At 41.1% G+C, this 24,806-nt stretch overlaps 2 protein-coding genes and 1 long non-coding RNA gene across 4 annotated transcripts in view; 2 read left to right on the top strand and 1 right to left on the bottom strand.

The window, feature by feature from the left end:
• Prp4k (pre-mRNA processing factor kinase PRP4K) overlaps nt 1-1,586 on the top strand; it is a 28,325-nt gene extending 26,739 nt beyond the window's left edge. The window contains 1 exon segment of the mRNA XM_034511151.2: nt 95-1,586. Coding sequence (XP_034367042.1) covers nt 95-298 — 204 coding nt within the window. The 3' untranslated portion in view covers nt 299-1,586.
• Nucleotides 1,587-1,847: 261 nt separating this feature from the next.
• Nucleotides 1,848-4,824, top strand: LOC143443316 (uncharacterized). Its single transcript, XR_013112171.1, has 4 exons — nt 1,848-1,983; nt 2,234-2,306; nt 2,752-2,797; nt 4,649-4,824. It is a non-coding gene; the product is annotated as an uncharacterized LOC143443316 (long non-coding RNA).
• A 4,266-nt stretch (nt 4,825-9,090) lies between these two features.
• On the bottom strand, nt 9,091-24,618 carry Fam217a (family with sequence similarity 217 member A). 2 transcript variants are annotated; one of them, XM_076939191.1, is made up of 9 exons: nt 24,491-24,618; nt 20,129-20,364; nt 16,876-17,031; nt 15,806-15,902; nt 14,646-14,730; nt 14,514-14,527; nt 13,681-13,755; nt 13,529-13,599; nt 9,091-10,626 (listed from the first exon to the last, which is right to left on the bottom strand). In XM_076939191.1, exons 1-9 carry the CDS (start codon nt 24,506-24,508, stop codon nt 9,408-9,410), a joined length of 1,971 nt encoding a protein of 656 aa, XP_076795306.1. In that variant the 5' UTR covers nt 24,509-24,618; the 3' UTR covers nt 9,091-9,407. The 2 variants fall into 2 exon arrangements, with proteins under 2 accessions (XP_076795306.1, XP_034365930.2); XM_034510039.2 differs by having other exon boundaries at nt 13,529-13,596; nt 24,491-24,617.
• Nucleotides 24,619-24,806: the final 188 nt, after the last annotated feature.

Raw genomic sequence — 24,806 nt, 5'->3', positions numbered from 1 at the left:
CTTCTGTATTAATATTTTGGTAGACAAAAAAACAAAGTCTGATTTACATACATGTAACTTATTTAGAGCTATGCATTGTAAAAATTATTTTTAGGAGAAAGTTACTGTCATGAGCACCATTAATCCAACTAAGGACCTGTTGGCTGACTTGATTGGGTGCCAGCGACTTCCTGAAGATCAACGTAAAAAAGTACACCAGCTAAAGGACTTGTTGGACCAGATCCTAATGTTGGACCCAGCTAAGCGAATTAGCATCAACCAGGCCCTGCAGCATGCATTCATCCAGGAAAAAATTTAAATGAGATGAAGAAACTCCAAGGGTTTGAGTAATTAAATACAAAGACTGAAGAAATTTCACAGCAGTTTATTATTAATGTATATAAACTTATAAATATTTCTGCAGCAAATTTGAGGAAGCATGATATATTTGAATTAACACCAAGGGTGATATTTCTTTTAGAAATGTTAGTTAATCTGTTTTGTGTCTTATGTGAAATTTCACTGTAGAAATGTTTTAATTGCCAAGACTGCACAGAATTACAGTGCTAATGTATATGGTTGCAGTTCACATAAAAGACAAAAAGCATCTGTTATGAGTAGCAGTGCTGGGTGGTTGATTTGTTTTTAGCAGACTTGGCTTCAGTTTGCTCTTCAGATACAATGGCCAGCATAAATGCTGTTTATATTCACGTTTTCCTAGGTGTGTGTGTGCAGGCCACAGCAGCATGCCCTTGGTGTAGTCAGTGCCGAAGGGAGTCTGTTCCTTCTTGAGCCTGCCTGCAGGGATGTCTCCTCTTTTAAAGCAGGTTGTGTACAACATTCAGTACACTGAAGGTAAGCTAAACCATCAACATCACCAGTGTTTTAAGATGTTATTTTATTGGAATAATTGAAAATGAGGGATAGCTTTGTGGCAGAATTCCCTGCATGTGTGATAACTGATCTTGTTTTATTTTTTCGCATCGCGACTGTGGCATAGTTACAGTTTCTGTTGTGTTCATCACATTTACAATTTGAAGCGTATGCGCTTGATGGATAGAGCGCCTTCAGTGTACTGTTTCTTATTAACTTTACTTTTTTTAAAATCAACTTGCTATAGACTTTATACATTTTGTTAAATACAGTTCTTAGTGACATAGAAACTGCATAGTTTTCATTTACTAATTAAAATGTTGAGGCCTACTTCTGAAAGTCCTCATATTTAAAAGATAGACAACATAATGAGATTTTTAACTATTTGTATGTCATTTTGAAAGTGTACTGCTTTATGGTAAAAGTGTTTTTCATTTGTTCATTGTTTGCATTATTTGTGATCATGTTGTCTTTCAATACAGGCATAAACCTTCCACTCTTGAACAAAGCAGCTGCTTTTTAAAAGCGGTAATTGCTTCTTTACCTTTTATTTCTTTTGTAAATGAAGCTTTTCTTTTAAAATGTGACTTTAAAGTGTTGTCTATTGCATATAAACAGTTGACACTCACTTACTGTAATGAGAAGATTGTTCTACTGCATGGGAAGTGGACCATGCAGATTTCTGTATGTTCTCAGTATGCATCACTAGATAATAAAGTCTTTTGTGAACAAGGCATTTGTAGCCATTTTTAAAAGATTTTGTCTTCAGTGCTGGTAAGTCAGGTAAACTGTAAATAGTTAAAGCAGTCTTTGTTTTTCTCCTGAAAGTATTACCTGCTAAAAATGTAACTTAGTATAGCCTTATTTTTAAATTCTTTTTAATAATTAGGGTCTTAATTATTTCATCCAGAAAAAGTCCTTCAAGTTTTGTCAGCTTTCAGTGTAGTGAGGTTATTCCTCAGTGTAGTAGGTTATGGGGTATAACTCAGGATTTAACTAATGTTTCTGCTATTTTCTCACTTTTCCTTTTGATGGTGCGGAAAGAGAAAAAGGAAAACGGGGCACAGGCCATTCGACGCCTTCTCCAAGGGGTCTGATTTGCTGAGACACCAGCTTCACCTTCTTAACAAGGTTATTTCTGACAGCATGTGTAGATAAACATTTAGCAACAATTTAAAACAAACTCATGTAAATCAGCTTGGTTTTTCGACACAAAGAAATTTGTATTTTTAAGATGGCAGAGAGGATTTTTTAAATCCTATGTAATCTTTTCTGTTTGGGTAAACTTACTGTTTGTCTCCCTGAGGGTTATGGAGAACAATAACATTGGGGGTTTAAATAGTATTTTTACATTGTAAATGGGATTTTTTTATTCACCCAGGCACCTAATTACAACAAGCATGCACATTTTGGTGCATTCAAGAATGGAATATCAGAATAGCAGCATTCTCCTGGTGGGTTATGCTCCATTTAAAGACATGAAATGAACTACACAGCCAGGAAGGTGATAGATAATACACCACCTATGAACCTACACCCGTCTCCTCATGGTTAGACTTACTAAAGTAAACACACGGTGATTTCCAGCTCCAGGTAGAGTGAAGCCTTTTAAATAAGGCATCACGGGCGCAGCGTCCATCTTAAATGATATGGGCAGGGATTTTCCCACCGTGCTTACTTTAGTTCGGTGCTAGTATGCTGCATATTCAGGTCTTTTGTAGTTGTTTTCACTCAAAATAGTTAATACTTTCCTTCTGGTGATTTTCATGGCTTCGTTTTATAGTTATTTAATAAGTTAATTTCCACTAGAAACAGTTCATCTTATGCCTTCAAAGCTTTTGCCTGCTCTTTAAAAAAAAAAAAAACAAAGTTGCTTGTTACTTGTTCTTTGTGTTTTAGGTGCAGCTCGATGGAAGATGACGTCAGCCAGAAGACATGAGCCAAGGTTTCTGTCCCGAAAGATCCTTTCAGTTCTCATTTAGTGTGTGTCTGAATTGTAGTTGAGCAGTATAGTTTGGGTTCCATTGCTGTGGTATTAGAGAGTACTGTTGTGCCCATCTGTAAAGTGCTCCTTGTGTACCATAGTTTCTGCAGCTACACCCTTCCTCGAAAATAAAAGAGCAAGTTTAGTCACAAAAAGCTCACATTTCATAGTTAGAATTAGGTCCTAAAGATCACTAGAAAAACATAGCTGCCAGGTTAGTGTACATTTGAAAGTAATTTGCAAGTTGGGTGTGGTGGCCACACCTGTGACCTCAGCACGCCTAACGCAGGTGGGGTTTAGGTTTAAGGTCTGCCCAGCCTATAGGTGCTCCTCCTTGTTTTTTCCTAAATGCTTGGGCTTTAAGCAAGTGCCTAAATCATAAGAGTAGCCTAGGATTTTAACAAGCTAGTCAGCTCCTTTAGTAGCTTGTTCTTTGTCTTAGTCCTTCATGACCAGCTTTTTAATGTCAGAGACATAAAATAGTAATAGCGGGCATTGGGGAGGTGAGGAAGGTGGTACCACACCACCGTCTTCCCCAACCTTAGAGGAACCCAGTGAACTGCATTAGATAGCCTTCCCTCTGTCTGGTGTGGTGACCTCGCTGAGGTAGAAGTTTGTAGTTATAGAGGACCTCTCTTAGGTTGAGGGCAATTGTGAGTGATCCTGTTTGACAGACCTGCGTTCATTTTTCTGATTAGCTGGAAAGTTTTCAGGTGGAGCTGACAGGAAGGTTAAGCTTTCATACTTTATGGCAGAAATGACAAGTGATCACCAAACCTGAGGTTCAGAAATTGTTGTTTAGAAAAATTTTAAAGCCAAATTTGTGTTCTTTTTAGGAAATAAAGAATACCAAGATACATGGATATTCATGTAATTCTTATATACATAGGCAATTAGTCCGAAGACCTTCTAACACTATTCTGGGCAGTCCATGCACACACCTTGAAGAGGGCTCAGAAAACTCTTAAGGATTTTTTTCCTGAGGTTAAAGGAGGGACAGCCAGCCAGGAAGCATCCGTCATAGATGTTAGGTCTCTTGGCAGACTTTGTTCTCCAGGACCTTCAGATATGAGGGAGTTGGGCAGTTCTGAACAGGAGCAGCATTCTGTTATAAACAGCGACCTTCCGGTGTTTGTATTTATGCTGACGTCCTGATTAACAGTGTTCTGTTTCTTCATTCCCAGTGGCTACTTCCTCAGCTATTTTATTTTTAAAATACAATGTGATTTTTATTTTGCCATTGCAGTTACCATCTTTTTTTTTTCCTAACAAGACTAAATACTCAGGACATTTTTGGAATACAAAATGCATATTTTATGGTATGTAGCAGAGATAGTGAAATGTAATGTTCTCATTTTGAACTCAGATTGGCATTTCTCCTTTTCTACTCTAGCAACCTAGGTAGAAATAGACTTGGACACGAAACAAAGGAATTATATGTATTAAAATTTAAATTATCTAGGGAATGAGTGTTTATTTTTTGGATAAGATTGCATAGTGAGATGTGACAATATATATATGTATATATATGTGTGTGTGTGTGTGTGTGTGTGTGTGTGTGTGATTTCCCTCCTTATGATAGGATTTGGGCCCTATAAGTAATGTTCTGTGGCCACTATATATTCGACATGACTTTATTCTCCTACATTTGATATTCTAATATAAATGTTCACTGCAAATCATTTGTAGTTTTTCCACGTCAATGCTATATGCAAAGTTGACTGAGGTTTGGGTTTTTTTGTTTTTTGTTTTGTTTGCTTGGGTTTCCTTGACATCTCATTGTAGCATCCTTACTGTGTCTTCTGTATATAGGGTAAGGGACTGTTCTTCTGAGGAACCATTCATTTAGTGATGAAGATTCGGAAGCTGCTCTGAGGAAATGTTGTGTATTCTGATTGTTCCCGTTACCATTTGAGTTGTAACTTACATTGTAGCAGCAAATGATCCCAAACAATAGGAAGCTTAATAAAGTGTGCCTCTTGCTACCATACTGTCTACTTGCATTTTCTTTACAAACGTCATTTCTTACCTGGTATATTTCTGAGCTCTTGTTTTACTGATGGCAGATGTGCTTTGTAAAGAACCTCTGCTTAAGTGTGACTGGGGACTTGTGCATTAAAGCTAAATGGGAATCTTTACCTAACAAATTCTCAGAAGAGGGGCCTAGGGAAATGTCTGAGTCAGTAAAGTGCTTGTCTTGCAAGCATGAGGACCTGAGTTCACATTCCCAGCACCCACATAAAAGCTGGACGCTGCCGTGTTTCCTGTAACCAGCACTGCTGGAAGGGCAGACACAGGATACCCTGGACTTACTGCCGTATAGAATTAGACCCTGTTTCAGAAATCAAAGTGGAGTGGCATGGAAAAACACCCAACATCCACCTTTGGTCTTCATGTGTGTGCCCACACAGAAACCATACACACAAAGATCTTGGTAGACTTCAATGTGTACTTTGAGTCACAACGATGGAAAACTGGGGTGAGTGTCCTGCTTAAAACCTGTTCCCAGAGCGTTGGGTACCAGAACACCAGTGTTGTATTCATGTTTTCTCTCTCTTCCGTGTAGTGGGTTTAGTCTCTTCTTGGTTCTGCTGTGTCAAGGCTACTTACCCTTAAATTCTGCTCACTCATTTTCTTTTACGGAAATGTTTACAGCTTTTAAAAACAAGGAACAAATAACTAAGAATCTGCAGCACATGCAAAACAGGATTAGGTGTGGAAAGGTTAATTATAATTAGATGACTGGCAGATAGAGTTGGAGCTAGCTTGACTGGGTCTCATTAAGGAACAGGTCCAGTGGCTGAAGTTCTGAGTGTTTTTGTAAAGATCCCTGTTGCAGTTTTCTGCTTGGACTGGCAGGGGATTAAAACTGAATAGTCATCTCAGGTAGCCATGAAGGTGTTTGTTTGTTTGTTTGTTTGTTTTGTCTTTTTAAAATCAGCTCTGAAAAGAGCTGTGTAGCTTGTTAGGGTGCATATCCCAAGGGCCCAAAGAACTTTAACATGCATCTGATGAAATACAACCTCAGACATGCTGAGGAAGTTCTATAAAGAGTGGAAAACTAAGCATCAGGACTTAAGAGAAAACTTTGTTAATCTAAATTTTTTTGGATGCATTACTTTGTATTGAGTTGTATTTTAAACCCATCACAGAAATGGCAAGAGTTGGCTTCTGGCAAACCTAAAGGTAACCAGATGTATTTGTTTTGCCAGTTCCTCCAGCAGTGAACTTTACACTAGATTAGTGTATATTGCTTTTCTGAATAAGTCACATCCTGTCATTACCACCAACCCCATTCCACATGGTCTCCTACACCACCCTCCTCAATCTGGTTTCATCTTAAGGACTCAAGCACAGAAAATTTCACCATCTATCTCACCAGGTAGCTCCTCTCCTCTAATTGAAAATGGCAGTGTTTTGATACTTTTTTTTTTTTTTTTTTTTTAATATAAAGCATTTAAAACATCATCTGGTGGGTTTGTGGTCAGTTCTGGTTAAGTTGGGTTGCCTGTTTTGTTGAAACAAGATTTCATATATCCCAGCCTGGCCTTGAACTTGCCATACATTGGAGGATGACCTTGAATTTCTTATCCTCTTACCTCCACTTCCCAAGTGCTAGAATTGTAAGTGTGGGCTCAAACAAACACTTATAATTTATGCAGTGCTAGGATCAAACCCAGGGCTGCTTCTATGTGAAATTGGTACATTGTACCAAGCCACATCCCTGTCCTGCAGTGGCATCTTAACGTATCCTTATTAAGAAACTGGCCATAGGGCTATTGTTTCCTTATATTTCCATATGATGATCTAGCAGCCAAATTCATCTTCAAATTTTGAGGCCGGGAAAGGTCCCCCCCCCCTTTTTTTTTCTATGTCCAAAGGGATTTGAAGTGAGCCTAGTGTAAGAGCTTTGGGTTGGTGCCAGTCTAATTCCTTTTTGACACTTACAGAACTCTGAGGTGTTTTTCTTGTCTGCCACCTACATTCCCTGTGTTCTCCCACTCCTGCCTTTGCAAGAAGTGTTGGTTTCTTGAGAATTGTCCTCCACTGCCAGAAAATGCTGGTTGGCCCTCCTGTGCCATTCTCCACCTGATAAGCTCCAGGATGTATACCATCTCCTTTTCTGGTAGTCCCCAGGTGAAACATGAAAGAACTGTCTGTTAGAGCTGTAACTCCTATCATAGGATTGGGGCTTACATTCTCAAAATGTGCTTGCTGCTGCCATGCACAATTACTCCACGGTTGGAGAAAAGTTCGTTTGTCAATTTGATAATACTAAGTGGGGTAGTGAGTAAAGCAGGCTTGCTGATTCCTACAGATCTCATACAGGTCACATTGTGAAGCTAAAAGTGAGGGGATGAAGGCCAGATAACTAAAGGTAAAGGTGGACACAAGTGCTAGTCATTAAAGGTTCCGGACTAATGATAATACAAGTTGAGACGATGGATGGGAACCATAGGAAGTGTGAACATCTGTATCTATTGTTGCATCCTTTGGAGGACTGTCACTAAGCATCTTTGAATTATGAAGATGACTCTGTGATAAACAGGTAAATTTATTATTCCCTTTAGTGTTTTCATTGTTTCAGAAAATTGTCATTAACTTAAACACTAGACAATGCTTTCTGTGGCCTGTGTTTTAAGAAAACCATTTGAACCTTATTAGTAATGCAAATAAGAGGACACAAGTGACAGTTAACTTTCTTCAACATAAACTTGAATCCTCTCAGTTCACATCACTTGTCCGAGTTCCCGTATTCTCCTCCCCACCCCCGCCCCTCTCGCACACGTATGCACTAGCTCTAATTATATAAGCAGTGGTAGGGAGCAAGGTCACCTTTTACTTCCTTTGGTGTCTTTGGTGGTATCTGAAGAACTAAACATGTTGCTTTTGAATGTTTAAGAAAAACTAATCAGAATTCATCAAGCACCTTAAGGCCAAAGCACACGAAGCCCCTCCTCACAGACATCCTGACCCTGAATGCCGAATCATTCCATCAAAGTGATTACATTTCTTACGTTGCTTGAATGTTTGAACATCTCCATGGATTCTACTCCCCAAAATTCTTCAGGAAGTTTGCCGCTGAAGCTAAGACTCAACCTGTTTTCCTGATTCTTAGGTGTAATAAATACCATCAGTCTCAGGAACTGCCTTTTGCCAGCTCATGGGTTAAGTTTTAGCTGTTTAGTTTCTAATACATAACCAGAGCTAATAAAAACATCTAGAGCCTCTAAGAATTCTAGCAGTGTCAAAATTTGGCTACTCTGGGGACTATGTTACTACTTTCATGTCTATGCTGGAGAGAAAATGGAAAGTTTGTAGCCAGCAAGTCCAATATATGGCCTACAGGCTGCCCTGCAATCAAGGATAGGTGTCAATGTCAAAATGCTGGACTACCATGCCTGTGGGGATCTGGCACATCGACTAACCTAAGAGACTTCTATCATTACTAGATGTGTAATCACATTGAAATGCACACATAGAGCCAAGGGACTTCCAAGTCGTCTCTTTCAAATGTGGGTTCCAAGGATCAAACACAAGTCATCAGGACATCAGCCCCAAATAACAGCTCTGCAAAGCCAAGCAAATGCCCAAAGGATAGAATGATAGGTTTGTGGTGTTGAGAAAGGAAAGGGGAAAGATTCTGAGGTGGAAAGTATAAGCCCCTCCAGGAGTGTGAGTGGCCAGGTCCTTCCATCCCTAAGGACCTCCAACCGCCAGGCTCCACCCCTTTTGGTTTTTGTTTATTTGTTTTTGGAGACAGGAGACAGGGTTTCTCTGTGTAACCCTGGCTGTCCTGGAGCTCACTCTGTAGAACAGCTGGCCTCGAACTCAGAAATCCGCCTGCCTCTGCCTCCCAAGTGCTGAGATTAAAGGCGTGCACCACCACTTCCTAGCCAGAATATTTGAATCTTAAAGGCTGGATCCAGCCCCTTTTGAGGTTGCTCTAAGATCAGGCCCCAAATCCCATCAATCCCAGGCCACCCTGAAAAGATCCCCTCCCCTAAAGAAAACATATATAAAGCCTGTCTCCCGCTAGCTCTCTGCTGCTTTTCTCCGCAGCAGAGGCAGCCCCCCTTGTTCCCTCCCCCCCTTAAATCTCTTGTGTTGAGATTTCTACTTTGTGGTATTCCTTGGTTCCCAACTGCCAGGATACCAGAGCTGTAACATGGGAAGGATTTAAGAAAAATCACAAAAAGGAACTGCAACTCTTACTGATTGTATATTAGAATAAGACAAGTTTAACAACAGAATAAGTCAATTATACTATTTATTAATGATGGAATCATTGGAAAACAATCACAACAAAAGAACAGTCTTCTGAATAGTTTACTTTACTAAATGAGACGTTTCTTCGAAGTATAACATACAAAAGATTGTCAATGTCAGTGAAGAAGCCCTTGGCTGTATATAGAGTCAGCAGTGACATTCATGAGCTCTACCCATGTCATATCAAGGAATTACTTTGTAAGGGTGAGGTTTTTTGTTTCTAATACCTGTGTCTCAATGATGAACCATATTTTAGCTGGGTTTCATGGAATAGATTCACTCACATTGAGATGTATGAAAGCTATTTTTGGTCAGTGGGTGAGCACTTGCCCCTGGCTATAAGTGAAGGTGATAAGCAGTTTCGCTTCTGAATATAGAAAGATCGATTCAGTAGTATGCTTTTTCGGTGACATTTCTTTTTGGTCCTTGGCACTTTACCTTCTTCCCTTGGATTTTCAGGGAAGGACAGGGGTATAGGGGAAACTGGCATCGGGGACCTCGGTGGGAGGCATCTTGTTGAGACCACTTTAGCCATCGGTTGAGTTGCTTGGGTAGTATTAGTAGGCTTGGGTGGGGGTTCCTGGCAAGAGTTTAAAATGGAGTTTTTGGAATTCTTTAGGTCATCGTGGGCCACAGCACACTGTTTTGAAGTGGATGGACATTTTAGCAACTGTCTAGAGTTCGACTTACTTTTGCTCAAGCTCCCTTTGGAAACATTTTGTTCTGGTTTGCCAGAGCCAGAGTTGTTTTTTCTCTTGTCTCGATTTTTATCTATGCCAGAGGTCTGGAGAGTCGATGTTTCAGGATTCTTCGGAGGCTTGGCTTTCAGTGCAATGGCTTTAGAGGAAGAGGGTCGTTCTGCCACTGAGAACATGGAGCTGCAGAAAGTGCTTTGGAGTCTTGGCCTCTCTCTCTGTATGGTCATATGTTGTAATCTTTCCAGTTCCAATAAACGAATTATCAAGCGCTCAATGGAACTTTCTGGAGGGTCCACGGCTGCCCTCCAGCTTTCACATTTTGAGAAGGCAAATCTGTGCAGGTCCAGAGTGTTGAAAGGGGCAGGGAGAAAGTCGGCATATACAGACACTTCGTCTGCTTCCTCTGTGAAAGCTCTCTCCACATGTTCTATCCTTTCTGGCTTTAACTTCAGGTCCATCTTTTTAAAGTAGCTGAGCAGAGAGTCATTCATTTTCTCGTTTTCGGACAAGTCACTCTCATCTGTGATACTTTCTTCCACACTGCAGTTTCTGTATTTGAAATTCCAATTTGAAGCAGATAAAGAGTCACCATTGTTTTCCATACTTGAAAACGAGTTAATATGAAACTCATTTCTATCCTTAAGAAAGTCTCCATCGGCATAAGGCCAGCACAGACCTGCTGGCATTGACTGACCAGGATAAGGAATGACTTGCTTGCTATCTGTCAAACCCGGAATACTTGCTAATAAGTGGTTTACAGTGAAGAGCCTGGGACTGTTGGCTGCATTGAAGCCAGTTTCCACTGACGACTTTTTGAATTCTCTTTAAAAAAGAAAGATTTAATTAACTAATGACTTGTGGCTTGTTACAAGAATTTTAATGCTATTATGAGGCTGGAAAAAATGAATCAGCAATTAAGAGCACGTGCTCTTGTAAAAGACCTGGGTTCTTGGTTTCCAGCACCCACACGATAGCTCACAAGCATCCATAATTCTAGTTTCTGTAGCTCCAGTGTCCTTGCCTTATCTTCATGGGTACCAGGTACTCATATGACACACATATATACATACATGCAGGCAAAATACTCATAGATGTTTAAAAAAAAACCCTCTAAAAATAGTATTAGTAACTTTTTATCAAAGAAAGACTGATGCTTAGTTCCCAGTAGCATTTATGTATATGGTAATATGGTAATTTATGTATATGGTAGCTATCTCTCCAAGAAATGTTGTTTATCAAGTGTGCTTAAATTAGATGCAATTATACAAATGTCTTAAAATACACATTTAAAAAACTGATGGGCAACTCTTTGTGCAAGCACAATTAAGCCCATGACAATATCTTAAGATGACTAACTGCTGTTATGAGTAAGCACTTAAAATGGCTAAATATCTATGGATAGCATAGTGGCAACCTGTAGCCTTGAATAGCACTGAAGCTAGAGTAAATACTATTGACCTTGAAGTAGATGAGACTTTTAAAGAGACAATATATACATTACTTATAAACACTTCTATGTTAAGCACTGTGGATTTTAAAAATTATTTTTATCAAACAATGAACTCAACAGTGTCTGTCAAGCAAACGTCATTCCCAATGTGGTCCCTGGTAGGTTTTTTTCTTCTGAAGCCCTCTTAGGAGTAATAGCTCTAGACATTAAATTAAAGTCATACTGAAAAAGTAATATAGAAAAGGGGGTTAGGGGAACCACACCATAGAACTCTGGGTTTCTAGTTTGTTTTTTTCTTCATTGTTTGTATGTTTGTTTATTTTAAAGACAGTGAGAGAGCAGGTAGCAGTGGCGCCCGCCTGTGGAGCTCAAGGCATTCAGACAGCTTGAGCCTAAGAATTTAAGTCTAGACTGGATAGCAGACACACACACACACACAAGCGCACAAGCGCACACACGCACAGAGAGAAGGGATAGAGAGGGGGAAGGGAGGAAAGGAGAGAAATGGGAGGGAGGGAGGAGAGGAGGGAGGGAGCAAAGAAAAGAGGGAGGAGAGAGGGAGAGAGAATAAGTAGAAACACTAACATTGAAGGATTTGATGCACCACTTGGCATGTAGTCTCAAAGGCTTCTTAGTTCATGTCCAATGTTAAATAAAAGTAACAATTTAAGTCTTTAAAAAATACTTTCATTCCTAGCAAAAAGTGACTAAACTATTCACTTAGCTAAATACTGAGAATGCCACCTTGCCTTTGAAACGCCACAGGCAAAACCATTTGAAATCTATGGCTGTCAACAGACAGGAGCCAATGTAGTGCAGTGAGGAGAGACGAAAGTCAGGATGGGAGGAAGCCTTCAGCACCAGTGAGAGAGCCACAGTACATCTCAGAGCTGCTCTGAGAAGTTGGGAGTTTCTTAAGGCAGAACTCTGAACATTTGTACACACTAAAGGGTAAGTGATGACTACTTCGTTACTTTCTTTACTTGCTGATAATATACTGAAGAGAAAACTTCTAGTAAAATACTTTATTGATACCACACTCCTATCTCTACAACAAAAGTCTACACAGTGTCTAAAGCATGGCTACTAAACACATTCTTCTGGTTACTTCTCAGAACACTTGAAAGTGTCACACTGTGAGCTGTAAGAGTTCTTGCACGTCCTAACCATTGCACCAAATTGCCACACTCCGTCCATAAATGCAGTGCCCTTCATTTGACCTTAAACCTGAAACCCTGGCTCCCAGCAGACTTCTTTCTGGTAAAAGCAGAGTGCTTCCCTGTCTCCCTCAGCACTGCCATTCCATTAGGACTTACTCGCTGCAATTCCCTGTCGTCTGTCTTGGTTGTCCTGAGCCTTAACATAAGGTAAGCTCTACTCTGGGGTTCATACAGGAAGCTTTCTGACCAGGGGATAGTGCTCACCCCCAGTGAGCCACTGTATTGTTGCACTATTATTTAAGAGGAGTAGAACTCAAGATGGCCATTAACTAGGAATACTCTGCGTATAAAGTGACATAAAGCCATGCCCAGTGAGAGCTCTCAACCACACGCCGCTCTTCTGAATTGTTAAGAAGCATTCAGTCTGGCTGCTAATACAATATAATAAACCAGAAAGTCAAACCCCTTCGAGGTCTGATAGGATACGTAAGATGTCTGAGCTTGCGTTAAGCTCTGTCCATTACTGTTCTATCACAGTACTGTGTGACTGGCAGATTTCTTAATTCTCACCATACCCCCAATGTCCTGTCTGTAAAAGAGGAATGCTGACTGCAGTTTACTCTGTTAGACTGACGGGGTCGGGGGGTGGGGGGTGGGGGTGGGGGGAGTTCAATGAGTTTAAATGTATGGAATTAAGTAGCTCCTAGCATAAAGAACTGCACCTTTGTCCCACATTTCCTTTCTCTCCAATATAGGAAGGCCAGTGCAATCCATCTAAGCCTCATAGGGCTCTCAGTGCATCTCCGCTGTCTTGTGCTATCTGCAGTCACTTGCTATTTTAGAGCGAATCTCTGTAATTTCCTATTATTTGCATAGGATATCTTCTTTTCTGGTTGTGTTTGATCTTCATATCTTAAGTATTTGACAGGTATATTTAATTCAGTGGATTATTAAAAATCTATTTCCTGCTCGGTGTGGTTGCACACACCTTTAAATCCCAAGCACTTGGAAATAGATGTCCAAGTTCCAGGCCAGTTAGGCCTATACAGTAATATACAGTAAGACCCTATCTCTCGCTCCACCCCCACTCATATTATATATATAGTTTTCTTACCTTTTATCTATGGTACTTCCTTTATTAACAGGAGAACTCCATAGCTGAAATACCCCTTGATTACTGTTCTGCTAATACAAAAAGCCAACACTGTGTTTAAAAGCTTCGAACTTTGAGAGCAGTAACTGAAGAGTGTGAGGAAGAAGTCATACCTGTGATCTGCTGTGAGGATGCTCTGATACGGTCAGCTGCAATACCAGCTGTTCGGCTGGATTTTCCAGATGGTTCTACAAGGCAGCAGGAGACTTGAATACAACACAGCCGTGCTTGCTAACCATGTTCTAAGTAAAATCCACTGCACCCCCAACTCTGTTGTTTTCAACACTGTCAATTAATGAGACTTGGATACCACTAATATTACATTACAGTTAAATAGTTCACATGTTTGTCATAAAGGATACATGGAAAGATTAGGTTCACCCCAAAAGAGGATACTGACTATTTCAAATGCCTCAGGACATTTTAAAGGCACATGTTACTTTTCTTTTTGATAAGGACTAGAAAACTTCATTTACTCCTGGGTAAGTTATATTTACAGCATTGTACTGAGAAAAGGCACATGTAAAAATCTTGCTTTTCTTTCTTTTAAGATCCTGGGGATTGAAACTAGGGCTTTGCACTCACTCAGTAATGCTTTCCCACTACTCTGTATCTCCAGCCACATTTTTGTTTCTTACTCTGAGATAGGATCTCACTAATTTGCCCAAGCAGATACTGAACTCACTTTGTACCACAGACATCCCTCTGCCCCAGCCTCCCAAATACCTGGGATTACAGGCCTGGATTACCAGACCCATCCAAAATAGTAATTTAATGACCAGTTTATAACTCTGTAAAATGGCAAAGGTTTTGACTGGTATAAAGAACTCTTGGGAAATAAGCTTTCAAGTTTAAGCCTTGAGAAAGAGAAAAATTTTAAAGAAGATCACGCAAAACATTTTCAAGCAGTATGTTTTATGAATTACTTTAAGCCAAGCATCCTTACCTTGTTAGTCTTGCCTGAAAGAATGCATATGGAAAAAATGTCAGTTAATAGTTATACAAAATAGGTTAAGACATTAAATCCTTTCATCCATGCAATTCTTGTGGTATCATACACTCAGCCCAGGCTTCTTACCACCTGCCGCACCATCGTTTTCAGATGAGAAGCTCTCCTTTTCATCAAAGAGTTCTTCTGCATCCAGGTTCCATTGAGAGAGATTCTAAAACGATATTTATTTTTAAGGATTAAGTTAGTATTGGTGTGAAAAGCTCGAGGATACACTTTTGCATGTCCACTGGGGAAAGCCTGACAGAGGGCACCCTCTGCCTCCTCTGAGAGGCAGCCAGCACATCTCCAAGGAATGCACGGCTTCCTCTTACCAAACCACCATCAGCTTGTTAGGTGGGAGACAGAAAGGCTTTCACAGTATGTAGTTTTGTCGAAAAGAGTGCTACGTGGGTTTTCAGTGCTGATGCTGATTTTAAAAGTATAATGGAACACTCTATTCAGTATGTCACTGGCACACAATGGCATTCACACATGTGTACTGAGTGCCAGTCTGACAGGCCACAGAATCATGCAGGAAGTCTCCAAGCCTTGGATTATAGTCAGTATTAAGCAGCTGCTTGAGTATCATGCTTAAGGTTTGTATTTAGCTTTAAGAAAAAAAAAAAAAAAAAAACCAACAACAACAAACAAACAAACCCACCAAAACACTAAACCAACCAACCAATAAAGAAAAAAAAAAAAAAACCTACAAATTCTAATTCAGCAAGATGGGGGTAAAGGATTGAAGAGGTGGCTCAGGGTGAAAAGTACCAACTCCTCTTCTTTAGAATGTGGGTTTTAATTCCTAGCTCCCAACTATCTGCTACCCCAGTTCTGGTGACCTGACGCCCTCTTCTGGCTTCCCATGGGCACTGCATGCATGTGCACAGACAGGCGGGTAAAATACACATCCCATAAAAATAAAGAACACATCACCTTTATAAAAAGATGAAGGTGGGAACCAGCTACTGGCATTTTGGACAGAGCCCAGTGGATGCTCAGGCTTCCTTGGCCTATGTATTCCTGGGAGAGTGTCTGAAATGTTACATGTGAGGAAAACATATCCTTATATTGAAATGGGAAGGAGACACTGAGACAACTGAGCTGTTTATACACTAGACCAAGGTGCCAAACGGGAACGCTCAGCAGAAACTGCTCACAAAGCAAAAGCAGGGGGTTATGGCCACAGTCAGACTCTGGGGCTCTGTCCCTGCCTCCAAAGTCTGGAATTCCAAAGCTCCATGTACCTCCTGAGAGGTGCTCGCCACTGGCAGGTTGGTGCTACAGCTCTCGGTGTCTTTTCTTCCCATTTTGTTGGAGCTGTTCTTCTGTTCCCTTAAGGCCCTATACAGGTGGTGGAACAGGTACAGTTAGTGCAAGGTTGACATTTATATACAAAAAAGCTTGAGTTTTGTTAAGGAAAATTCTTGAAGGGATAGACGTGTAGTCCAATGTCAAAGACGTTGGGTTTTAATCCGAGCATCACCACAACAATAAAGCTTAGAAAACAGAGTGGTGAACCATATAGCATTAGAAATTAGCAGCAAGCCACACCAATACCAGGCAGACACAAAAGTAAATTGCAAGATCTAATTGACCAAATATTAGGAAGTGAACCCCAGAGACTAGACGGCAGACAAGATGTAAGACAAACTGGAAAAAAACAAAAACAAAAAAAAAACAAAATACAGTGAGTTATCTCAAATTAAAAATATAGACACCAAGCCTATTTTCGTTATTCAAAACAAAATATGCCCCACCCAAAAGCAAAACTAACCTTTCACATAAACTGGGCAAAAATCCCATGTATGTATGGTTCACTAAAAGGCTCAGAGGGCCAAACGTTTTCTAATATCAAATTATTTGGTGTCTAAAATGCCTGGTAGTGTTTAAGATGCACATATTGGATAGAGAGCTATATGATGATGCAATCGCTGGATTAAGTCCTAGATAATTAGAAAAATTACAAACCACTGTAGTGGCCTCTAGATCTGTTTGTAGTTACAGAATATTGTCTCCAGGAAATATTTATAGTTCAGGTAAGTCTGTAAACCAACAGGCAGTGATCATGTGGGATTCTGGGGCTAAAGAAAAAAAAAAAAAAACCGCAGAAGGCACTAAGCAGAGGGCACTGCTGGGGGTCACTCTTGTGTGTGCCCCACAGGAAGACAGGTCACCCGGAAGAACGACTAGGATCAAGGAGCCGGTTGGCTGCCAGCCAAGGGTCTGCATCAAGCACATCACCCTGTCCTCCCGGCTGTGGCTGCCTTCCTGGCCAAGGACGTCAGGGAGTCTCGAGGGTGGCCAGGGCTCTTACTCGTCCTGCTCGAAGGCCCACGTGTCCTGGCCGTCGTCGTTGTTTTCGTCGTCGTTGTCGTCGTCTTCGTTGTCTTCCTGGTCTCCAGCCCAGGGCACGGGCTCCTCCTCTTGCTGGGCGAACAGCTCGGCGGGCTCTGGCTGGGCCCCGGCCTTCCTGCGGTGGGAGGACAGGGAAGGAGAAGAGCGGCTGCGGGCCCCGGGCGCCCCCGGCGGGGTCGCACCCCGGACCAAGCCGGGCTGCACGTGGAAGCGTTGCCCAGCAACTAGGGCAGAGCGCAGCAGCCGCTGCTGCTCCATGTTCCATCCGGGCCGAGCCTCTTAGGATCTCTGGGCCGCCCAGCCTAACTCATCCTTCTTAGACCCCTGAGAAACTTCTGGACTCTCGGAGACCACCTTCTCGAACCTTCTTAAAATTTCTGGGACCCTTTAGGCCCTTTAAGGCCTCCCCCGGCCTTTCTCCATTGCTTTTCTTCTCAAGAGTCTCAGCTTCCTTGTGACTTGTGGGCCTTCTCTGCTCTGGTGAGGCACCACAGACCCTCTTGGGGTTGGCTTGAGGACTCATGTAGTGGACAGTAGGGCTGTCTGGTAGCCATGTTCTGGCCCACAGATAAAGCCAGGAGGTTTGCCTGACACATCCTAAACCAAATAAATGTCAGGCATCAAGGCTTATAGTACACAAAACCACACAACATTAAATACTTAAACAAATAATAAAATAACAGTAAATACTTAAAGAATAATACTTCTGCTGATATCAATACCTAACCTTAGCTTTTTTATGTCTAAAAAACATTTATATTGTAAGATGCCAGTTTTGTAACCCAAATGAATATTTCTTGACACCTCTACAAATTAAGAGAGAAATTCACACACACACACACACACACACACACACACACTAATTGAATTTGTATACATATAAGTGCCTTTCCCAGAAGTTTGGTATAGGGAAATATTTTTAGGAGCAATTCTATATATAAGTAAACAACTACCAAAAAGTCAGTAATGACATTTGAGGGGTTTTATTTGTTTTATTTTTTTGAGGCAGGGTTTCTCTTTGTACCCCTGAGTAGTCTGGAACCCAATGTGTAGACCAGGCTGGCCTCGAACTCAAGATCTTTGTCTCCTAAGCTGCCAAGTGCTGGGATTAAAGACTGTGTCACTATATCCAGCATTGAGAAGATATTTTTTTTAGTCATTTGTTGATAATATTTTTGTCAGATTGAACACCAGGCCATGGCCAGCATCTAGTTCTAAGGAGTAGTCTCAAGACAGCTTTCCTCTAAATCTGCGTTGTTTTAGCTCATACAGAGGGAGACCATTTCTTTCCTTTTCAGTATTGAAGTAGAATAAGTTTGAATGTTCTCTGACTGGTAGTATTCACCAATCTTTTCTTCAAACTGCAGTAGAGAAGGTTTGTTATTAATTTACTTATGTGTCTGAGGAGTTCGAAGGGGTGTCAGATCCCCTGGAGTCAATATTACAGGTCGTTATGAACTTCCTGATTTGGGTTGCTGAGAATTAAACTTAGGTTGTCTACAAGAACAATGCATACTCTTAATGGCTGAGCCATCTCTCTAGCCCTCAACAGGTCTGAATCACAGGAAAAGAGAACAAGCCTTGGGCCAGGCACTGGAGCATCCAGTAAGCCCACTTTAGCTTTGTCATCTCCTATGGCGGAGATGACAAAGACAATGATAATGAGGAAAGCACCTCAACTTATATGTCTCTCTGTTGAACTGTGTTATTCAAGGGAATGACAAGCACACCATTTCTTAGTTGTCCTTCAGGGGAAAGATTCCCATTTCTGCTGGTCTCTCTGTACCTTTCATATTTTGCTACTCACCATGCAGGCATGCACGACTTCAGAATCTCTGCTGGTAGGACTACATGAACATCTTCTCAAAGTTGATCAACATTGTCTAATGAATAGTGTGTATTTTTTTGTGGTGCTTAGATAAGATATTCAATCAGGGGCTAGAGAAGGGCTCAGCAGTTCAGAGCACTGGCAGCTTTCCTAGAGGAGCCAGTTTTGGTTCTCAGCACCCACATGGCAGCTCACACTGTAATGCCAGTCCCAAGGGATTTGATGTTCTCTCCTGGCCTCCTGCATCAGGCATGCATGTGGTATGCAGACATGTTTGATGCATGCGGTATGCAGACATACTTGATGCATGTGGTATGCAGACATGCTTGATGCATGTGGTATGCAGACATGTTTGATGCATGTGGTATGCAGACATGCTTGATGCATGTGTTATGTAGACATGTTTGATGCATGTGGTATGCAGACATGTTTGATGCATGTGGTATGCAGATATACTTGATGCATGTGGTGCAGACAGACATGCTTGCAGACAAAACACCTATCCACAAATAAGTAAATAATACATCCAACCAGTGGGAAACATTTCAAATCAGTGGTAGACAAAATTTAGTATATCCTTTAGATTAATAATTTGATTTTATTCAAACCCTTCCCTGCCCCCATCTGCAGTACCTTTCAACAGTAGCTGATTCTCTTCATCCCAACTTAGGCCTTTGTTTTTGTGATCATTAATCATAACCATCCTAGTTTGTGTGTGTGTGTGTGTGTGTTTGTATAATTCCTTTTAAAGAAATACTAGTAAAATGTCTTACTTTGAATGATTTCTTTTCTCTTTTTCTACTTGAAAGTTTTATTTTAAAACTTAGTGTTTGCCAGGAATAGTACCACATGCCTTTAATTCCAGCTCTTGGGAGACAGAGGTAAGCAGATCTCTGTGACTTCAAGGGCAGCCTGGTCTACAGAATGAGTTCTAGGACAGCCAGGGCTACATAGTGAGACCCTGTCTGGGGAAACAAACAAAAAAAAACCAAAACAAACACAATAACAAAAATAACTTTTAATGTTTGCCTCTTTAACAATACTGTCTTATTTGGGTAGCTACCATTTTATTTCAAAAATACAAGAAGTTTTGTTTTGCATCTACTTATTCCTACAGTGAATGATAGTGATATATCTGAAAACATTTCCCCAGACAAGAGACATATACATAATGGTGATCCTCACCTCCTATGCAGGTGTCATAGCTGGTACTTTGAACACATTCTCAGTCATATGTTTCCTATTTTATTGCTCTGACCACTGGACCTGGGTGTTCAGTTCCTCCTAGGCTTCTGCTTCTCTGGATGCCAGTACAGAGCTGTTTTCCTGGCCATCTGGGAAGAGCTTACCTTGAGTTTGGGTCTACTTTCCCATATGGACTTACTTTGTGGTGCTAGGACTGGTGGAGCCGGGATCTTCTCTCAGGGAGTTGGGGCCCTCCCACCTTAGCTGCTGCGCTCCAAACACCCTTTTCAGGACGCTTCCTTTGAGAAACTTGGAGATGATCTTCTCTCTCTGAACGTTGCTGAACACTCTGCCTTCTGGGAGCCAGCTGGCCCTGTCGAATGCACAGCTGTGGCTTGCTGGCAGCGGAAGGTGCTCCGGAGACACGGGAGCTCTCTTTAAAACAACAAGAACAACAAAAAGAAGAAAGACAGAAAGGGGGGGCGAGGAGAAAGAAAGAAAGGATAGATAGATAGATAGATAGATAGATAGATAGATAGATAGACAGACAGACAGACAGATAGAGAGAAAGAGAGAAGGAAGGAAGGAAGAGAATTACCTGTCACCTAAGAGCTATAAGTGAGGACAAACAACCCAGGTGCTGCCCTGCGCTGCTGTGGGATCAATTTAGTTAATGAGGCTTCAGGCAAGGCCTAGGCAGCTACTGGCCCACATGGCAACTCACCCTCTCCTGCAGGCTAACAGCAATAAGTGGCCAGTCTTCCTGCCTTACTGAGCTCTCATGCCAAAGTGCTTTCCACCACATGTGCTTAGAAAAAAAAGCAAAGGACACTGACTCCCATAAGTCTTACAGATAGAAAAAAAAAAAACAAAAAAAAACAAAAAAACCAAATCAAACCAAAACTAAAGCACGCCAAAAAGAAAAATCCGTCTGATGGCTTATTTCATGATAAAGTAGATGGAACTGTATTCTCACTTGCATATGGACAGTTCTTTTTCTTTTTGGCACAGGGTCTCTCTGTGTAGACCAGACTGGCCTTGAATTTACAGAGATCTGCCTGACTCTGACTCTGCCTCTGTTTCCTGAGTGCTAGGCTTAAATAGGTGTGTCACCAGCCTGTGGCATTGCTTTATCCATTTATCTGTTGTTAGACAGCTAGCTAGGCTTATTCTCCATATGCTGGCTATTGTTAACAGTGCTTTGAAGATTACACAGGCATGCAGGTGTTCCTTCAATGTAAGAAACTTATTTCCTTTGGATTACCCAGTAGTTGGCTCTAAAGTAGTTCTCTTGTTAAAGTTTTAGGTGAACCTTGGTGCTGTTTTTTTTTTTTTTTTTTATGACTATTGTGTTAATTTCCATTTTCATTAATAATGAAAGGAGGTTTTAAAGTTCCCTCCTTTCTGCTTCCATCAGCATTTTATATTGTCTTCTGTTTTAAGAGATTTATTTTCATTTTTAAAATTTTATATGTATGAGTATTTTGCCCGCATGTATGTACTATGCTCAGCACATGTGTACCTGGAGCCTGTGGAAGCCAGAAGAAGGGGTTGGAACTCCTGGGTCTGGAATTACAAATGGTTGTGAGCTGCCACGAGTGTGCTGAGAACCAAACCCTCTGCAAAAGCAGCAAATAAAGTGCTCTTAACTATGGCGTCATCTTCCCAGCCCCTGTTTTGTCTCCTTGATAATAGCCATTTTTTTTTTTTTCGGTCAAGGATAACTTTTAATAACCACAATCTACTTCTGGTTTCAGGCAATGTCCATAGCTTCAGTTAACTCTGAACATTCCATCACGAGATATTTAGAGCAACAATTCAGAGCATATTGTCAGGCAGGCATAGTTGTGCACACTTTTAATCCTAGCACTCAGGAGGAAGAGGCAAGTAGATTTCTGCAAGTTTGAGGCCATCCTTCCTGGTTTACATATGGAATTCCAGGCCAGTAAGGGCTACTACACAATACCCTGTGCCCCCCCACCCCCAATCCATCCATCCATCCATCCATCCATCCATCCATACATACATACATACATATTCTTGGGTAGTAAAGACAGGCAACCTTTAGGAACAAATTCCTATATTAATACAACTTCAACATGTCCTTTCCTTTATTTTCAGCCCAAACTTTAGGAAAGCAAGGTGAGCATACCCAGACGTATGTCTGCTTGCTATTTTAACCTTTCAAACATGAGCTCTACAACCTTGAGCTGAGCCAATGTCCATGTCATCTTTTCTTCCTAGATTATAACCTTTAACAGAGCATGCTCAAGAATGTGCCCATTCTTAAAGTGCTTTCCTAATGAAATTCCTGTGGTTTTTTGTTTTCTTGGCATTTGTTTGTTTGTTTGTTTGTTTGTTTTCTCTAGAGGGAGACTGTTTTGGAAGTAACTCCTGTCCTATCCTTCCCTACTGAGAGGAGTGTGTAAGGAGCCTTTGCTCCTTTGGACCTGGTGCTGCCCAAGATACAGAGCCACTGTATTTTGTATTTTGTTATACTTAGGTCAGTTAACACAGCATCTAAAGAACATATTTAAAACATGGTTTCTTCCTGTTGTTTATGAAAGTAAAGGCTTAGAGTGATGCATTCAACTTTGCTTATAAGAAGCCAGAGTATGTGTGTTCCAGTTGCCAACATATTTTGTCCTTTCAACGACAATTCCTTTCTCTAGCCAAGCACATTGCACTCAAGTGGTTCTCATTAGTTCTATAAGCTATTTTAAATGGGGTTTGTTTGTTTGTTTAAAGCCTTCAAGTTTTTAGTTTGCAAGTTGAAGATAAAAAAGTAGAATTGCTTATTTACTGCTCTGGACACAAATGTTCCATAGGATACAGCTATGTTATTTTGAAATCTTGATGAGGGCTTTGCAGCATGATTAAAATTATGGCCAAGATGAGCAGAAAATACCAAGAGAGCATGCATGTGATTCTCCTAATCTCTTACCATTTTACAGTATGACTTGCAAGCCAGTCTAACAAGAGCTCGGTAATCATTGGGAACCCTGGTGTGCTGGCTAGCTGGTGGGGGTAAAATCAAGAGGCAACTCTAACCACACTTGACAGAAGCCATCTAGGAAAGGCTATGGCAAGCAAGCGAGTTTCCTGCAGATGACTACAATGGGTGTGCCCTGGAAAGGCACAGCCCCAGAGACTTCATTCTGGGATAGCTTCTAACTGCTGATTTTCTGTCACTATTACATAGCCTAATGACTCCCGGGTATCAGTCCACACTATTGGGCAAATGTCCCACAGAACAACATGAAGATGAGCTTCCATGAATTCATACTGTTTAGATGAATTGACGGCTTTATAGAATTCCTGGTTTGATTCAAATAATTTTAGGAGGAAAAATTTAAGGAGACGGTTTTAGTTCTTTTGCCAGAAAGATGTAATAAAGTTAGAATCAAGAATAGAATGTGCCCCCTCCTCACAGAGTAGTAGGGAAAAGCTGCACACTAAGAAAGACATTGAGCTTTCATGAATTGCACTAAGAAGAGAAATAGGCTTAGGACAAATTGGTGATCAAGGAAAAACATTCATTCTAGGTCAGGTCTGAGGACGAAGCCACAGGTGTGCGTTGTGATAAAGCAAGGCCATGTGAGACTGTTGCTTTGAACTTATAATGAAACACTGTTTTGAACTTACTATCTACATCCTTCTGTAATTCCCCTTGTTTGTAACGTTTTATCTACACTGTAATTTTAGAAAGAACTTTTGTCTAAGAATGTATAAATTGTCAAAGAGAAGAAAAAAGGGTGGCTGTTGGCACTCTGCTCCATCTGTCAAATGTATATGTACATGTATGTATGTCTGTCTATATGCATGTGCAAAATGTCTATGTCTCTATGTATGTACATACATATGTGTACATATATAAGTATGCATGTGCACATGTGAAATTGATGAGATGGGTGGTGGGGCCCAGCCACCACACCACAGTCTCTCTCTCTCTCTCTCTCTCTCTCTGTGTGTGTGTGTGTGTGTGTGTGCGCGTGTGTGCGTGTGTCTGTGTTTATCTGTGACTGACTTTCTTCCTTTTCTTCTCTCTCTGGCTCATGATGAGTTAAGGAACTTCAAGCCTCTCACCTGGCCAGTCAGAGAGAAGAGTCTCCAAGTAACTAAGCCTTTATTCTTAATCCCTTGCTGCAATCGGCAGAAGTTAAATTGACAGAAGCCAGAGGCTTTTGGCCACAGCATAGCAGAGAGTTAAAGACAGGGTTAAATTGCTGAAAGTAAATTTGATCACTCAATTGCTGTTTTGGCACTGCTTTCTTGGGGCACTAGATGCTGGGATACCCCCGGCCCACCCACCCACCTCCCGCCTGAAACACACTATATTTGCATTTTCACCTCAAATTGGGGAGTGGTTCTCAGTCACTTCTCAATTGTTCCAGCTGGGCTATGAAGTTTGGGGCATCACTGTTATCTAGTACTTGTGTTATCCTCTGCTCCTTGGTCTACAGTGAGGAAAAACTAGCACAAGGGAGTTTTGTTTGTTTGCTTGCTTTGTTTCCTTTGTAAATCTGGAAAAAAAAGAATAAATAGCAGATGGCCCTCTTACCTGTGTTACTCTGGACATTTCCTTAGTTTTGGACCATAAAGCTCTTCCTTGGATCTACAGGGGGCAGCACTGATGTAACCACTCTCTTGGGGGGTCTCCTAGGTCTGTGAAGTCTTAATTATGCACACACCAGGCACGAGACCTCTAGGAAGGGAGCGGGCTATGTGCACACCAATTGCCTTCCTTTCAGGAACACTCGCCCTTTCTCCTCAGAACTCATCCACATCCAGACAAGAAACTGGAGTTTCTGTAGAAAATCTCTGAATTATTTGGCAGGATACCTTCCATGGGCAGCTTTTCTGTGCTTTGAAGGTGC

Source organism: Arvicanthis niloticus, chromosome 8, assembly GCF_011762505.2.
Source record: "Arvicanthis niloticus isolate mArvNil1 chromosome 8, mArvNil1.pat.X, whole genome shotgun sequence".
NCBI lineage: Eukaryota > Metazoa > Chordata > Mammalia > Rodentia > Muridae > Arvicanthis > Arvicanthis niloticus.
The sequence above is the reverse complement of the archived record's forward strand: the minus strand, read 5'-3'. Positions and strand labels throughout refer to the sequence as shown.

Excerpts from the sequence above, each read along its gene's own strand:
- Fam217a (XM_076939191.1), bottom strand. Across the intron at positions 17,032-20,128 it reads ACCAGTCCTAGCACCACAAA|GAAGGCCGGGGCCCAGCCAG; the intron begins GTAAGTCCATAT and ends CTCCCACCGCAG. Across the intron at positions 15,903-16,875 it reads TGGGCCTTCGAGCAGGACGA|GGCCTTAAGGGAACAGAAGA; the intron begins GTAAGAGCCCTG and ends CCACCTGTATAG.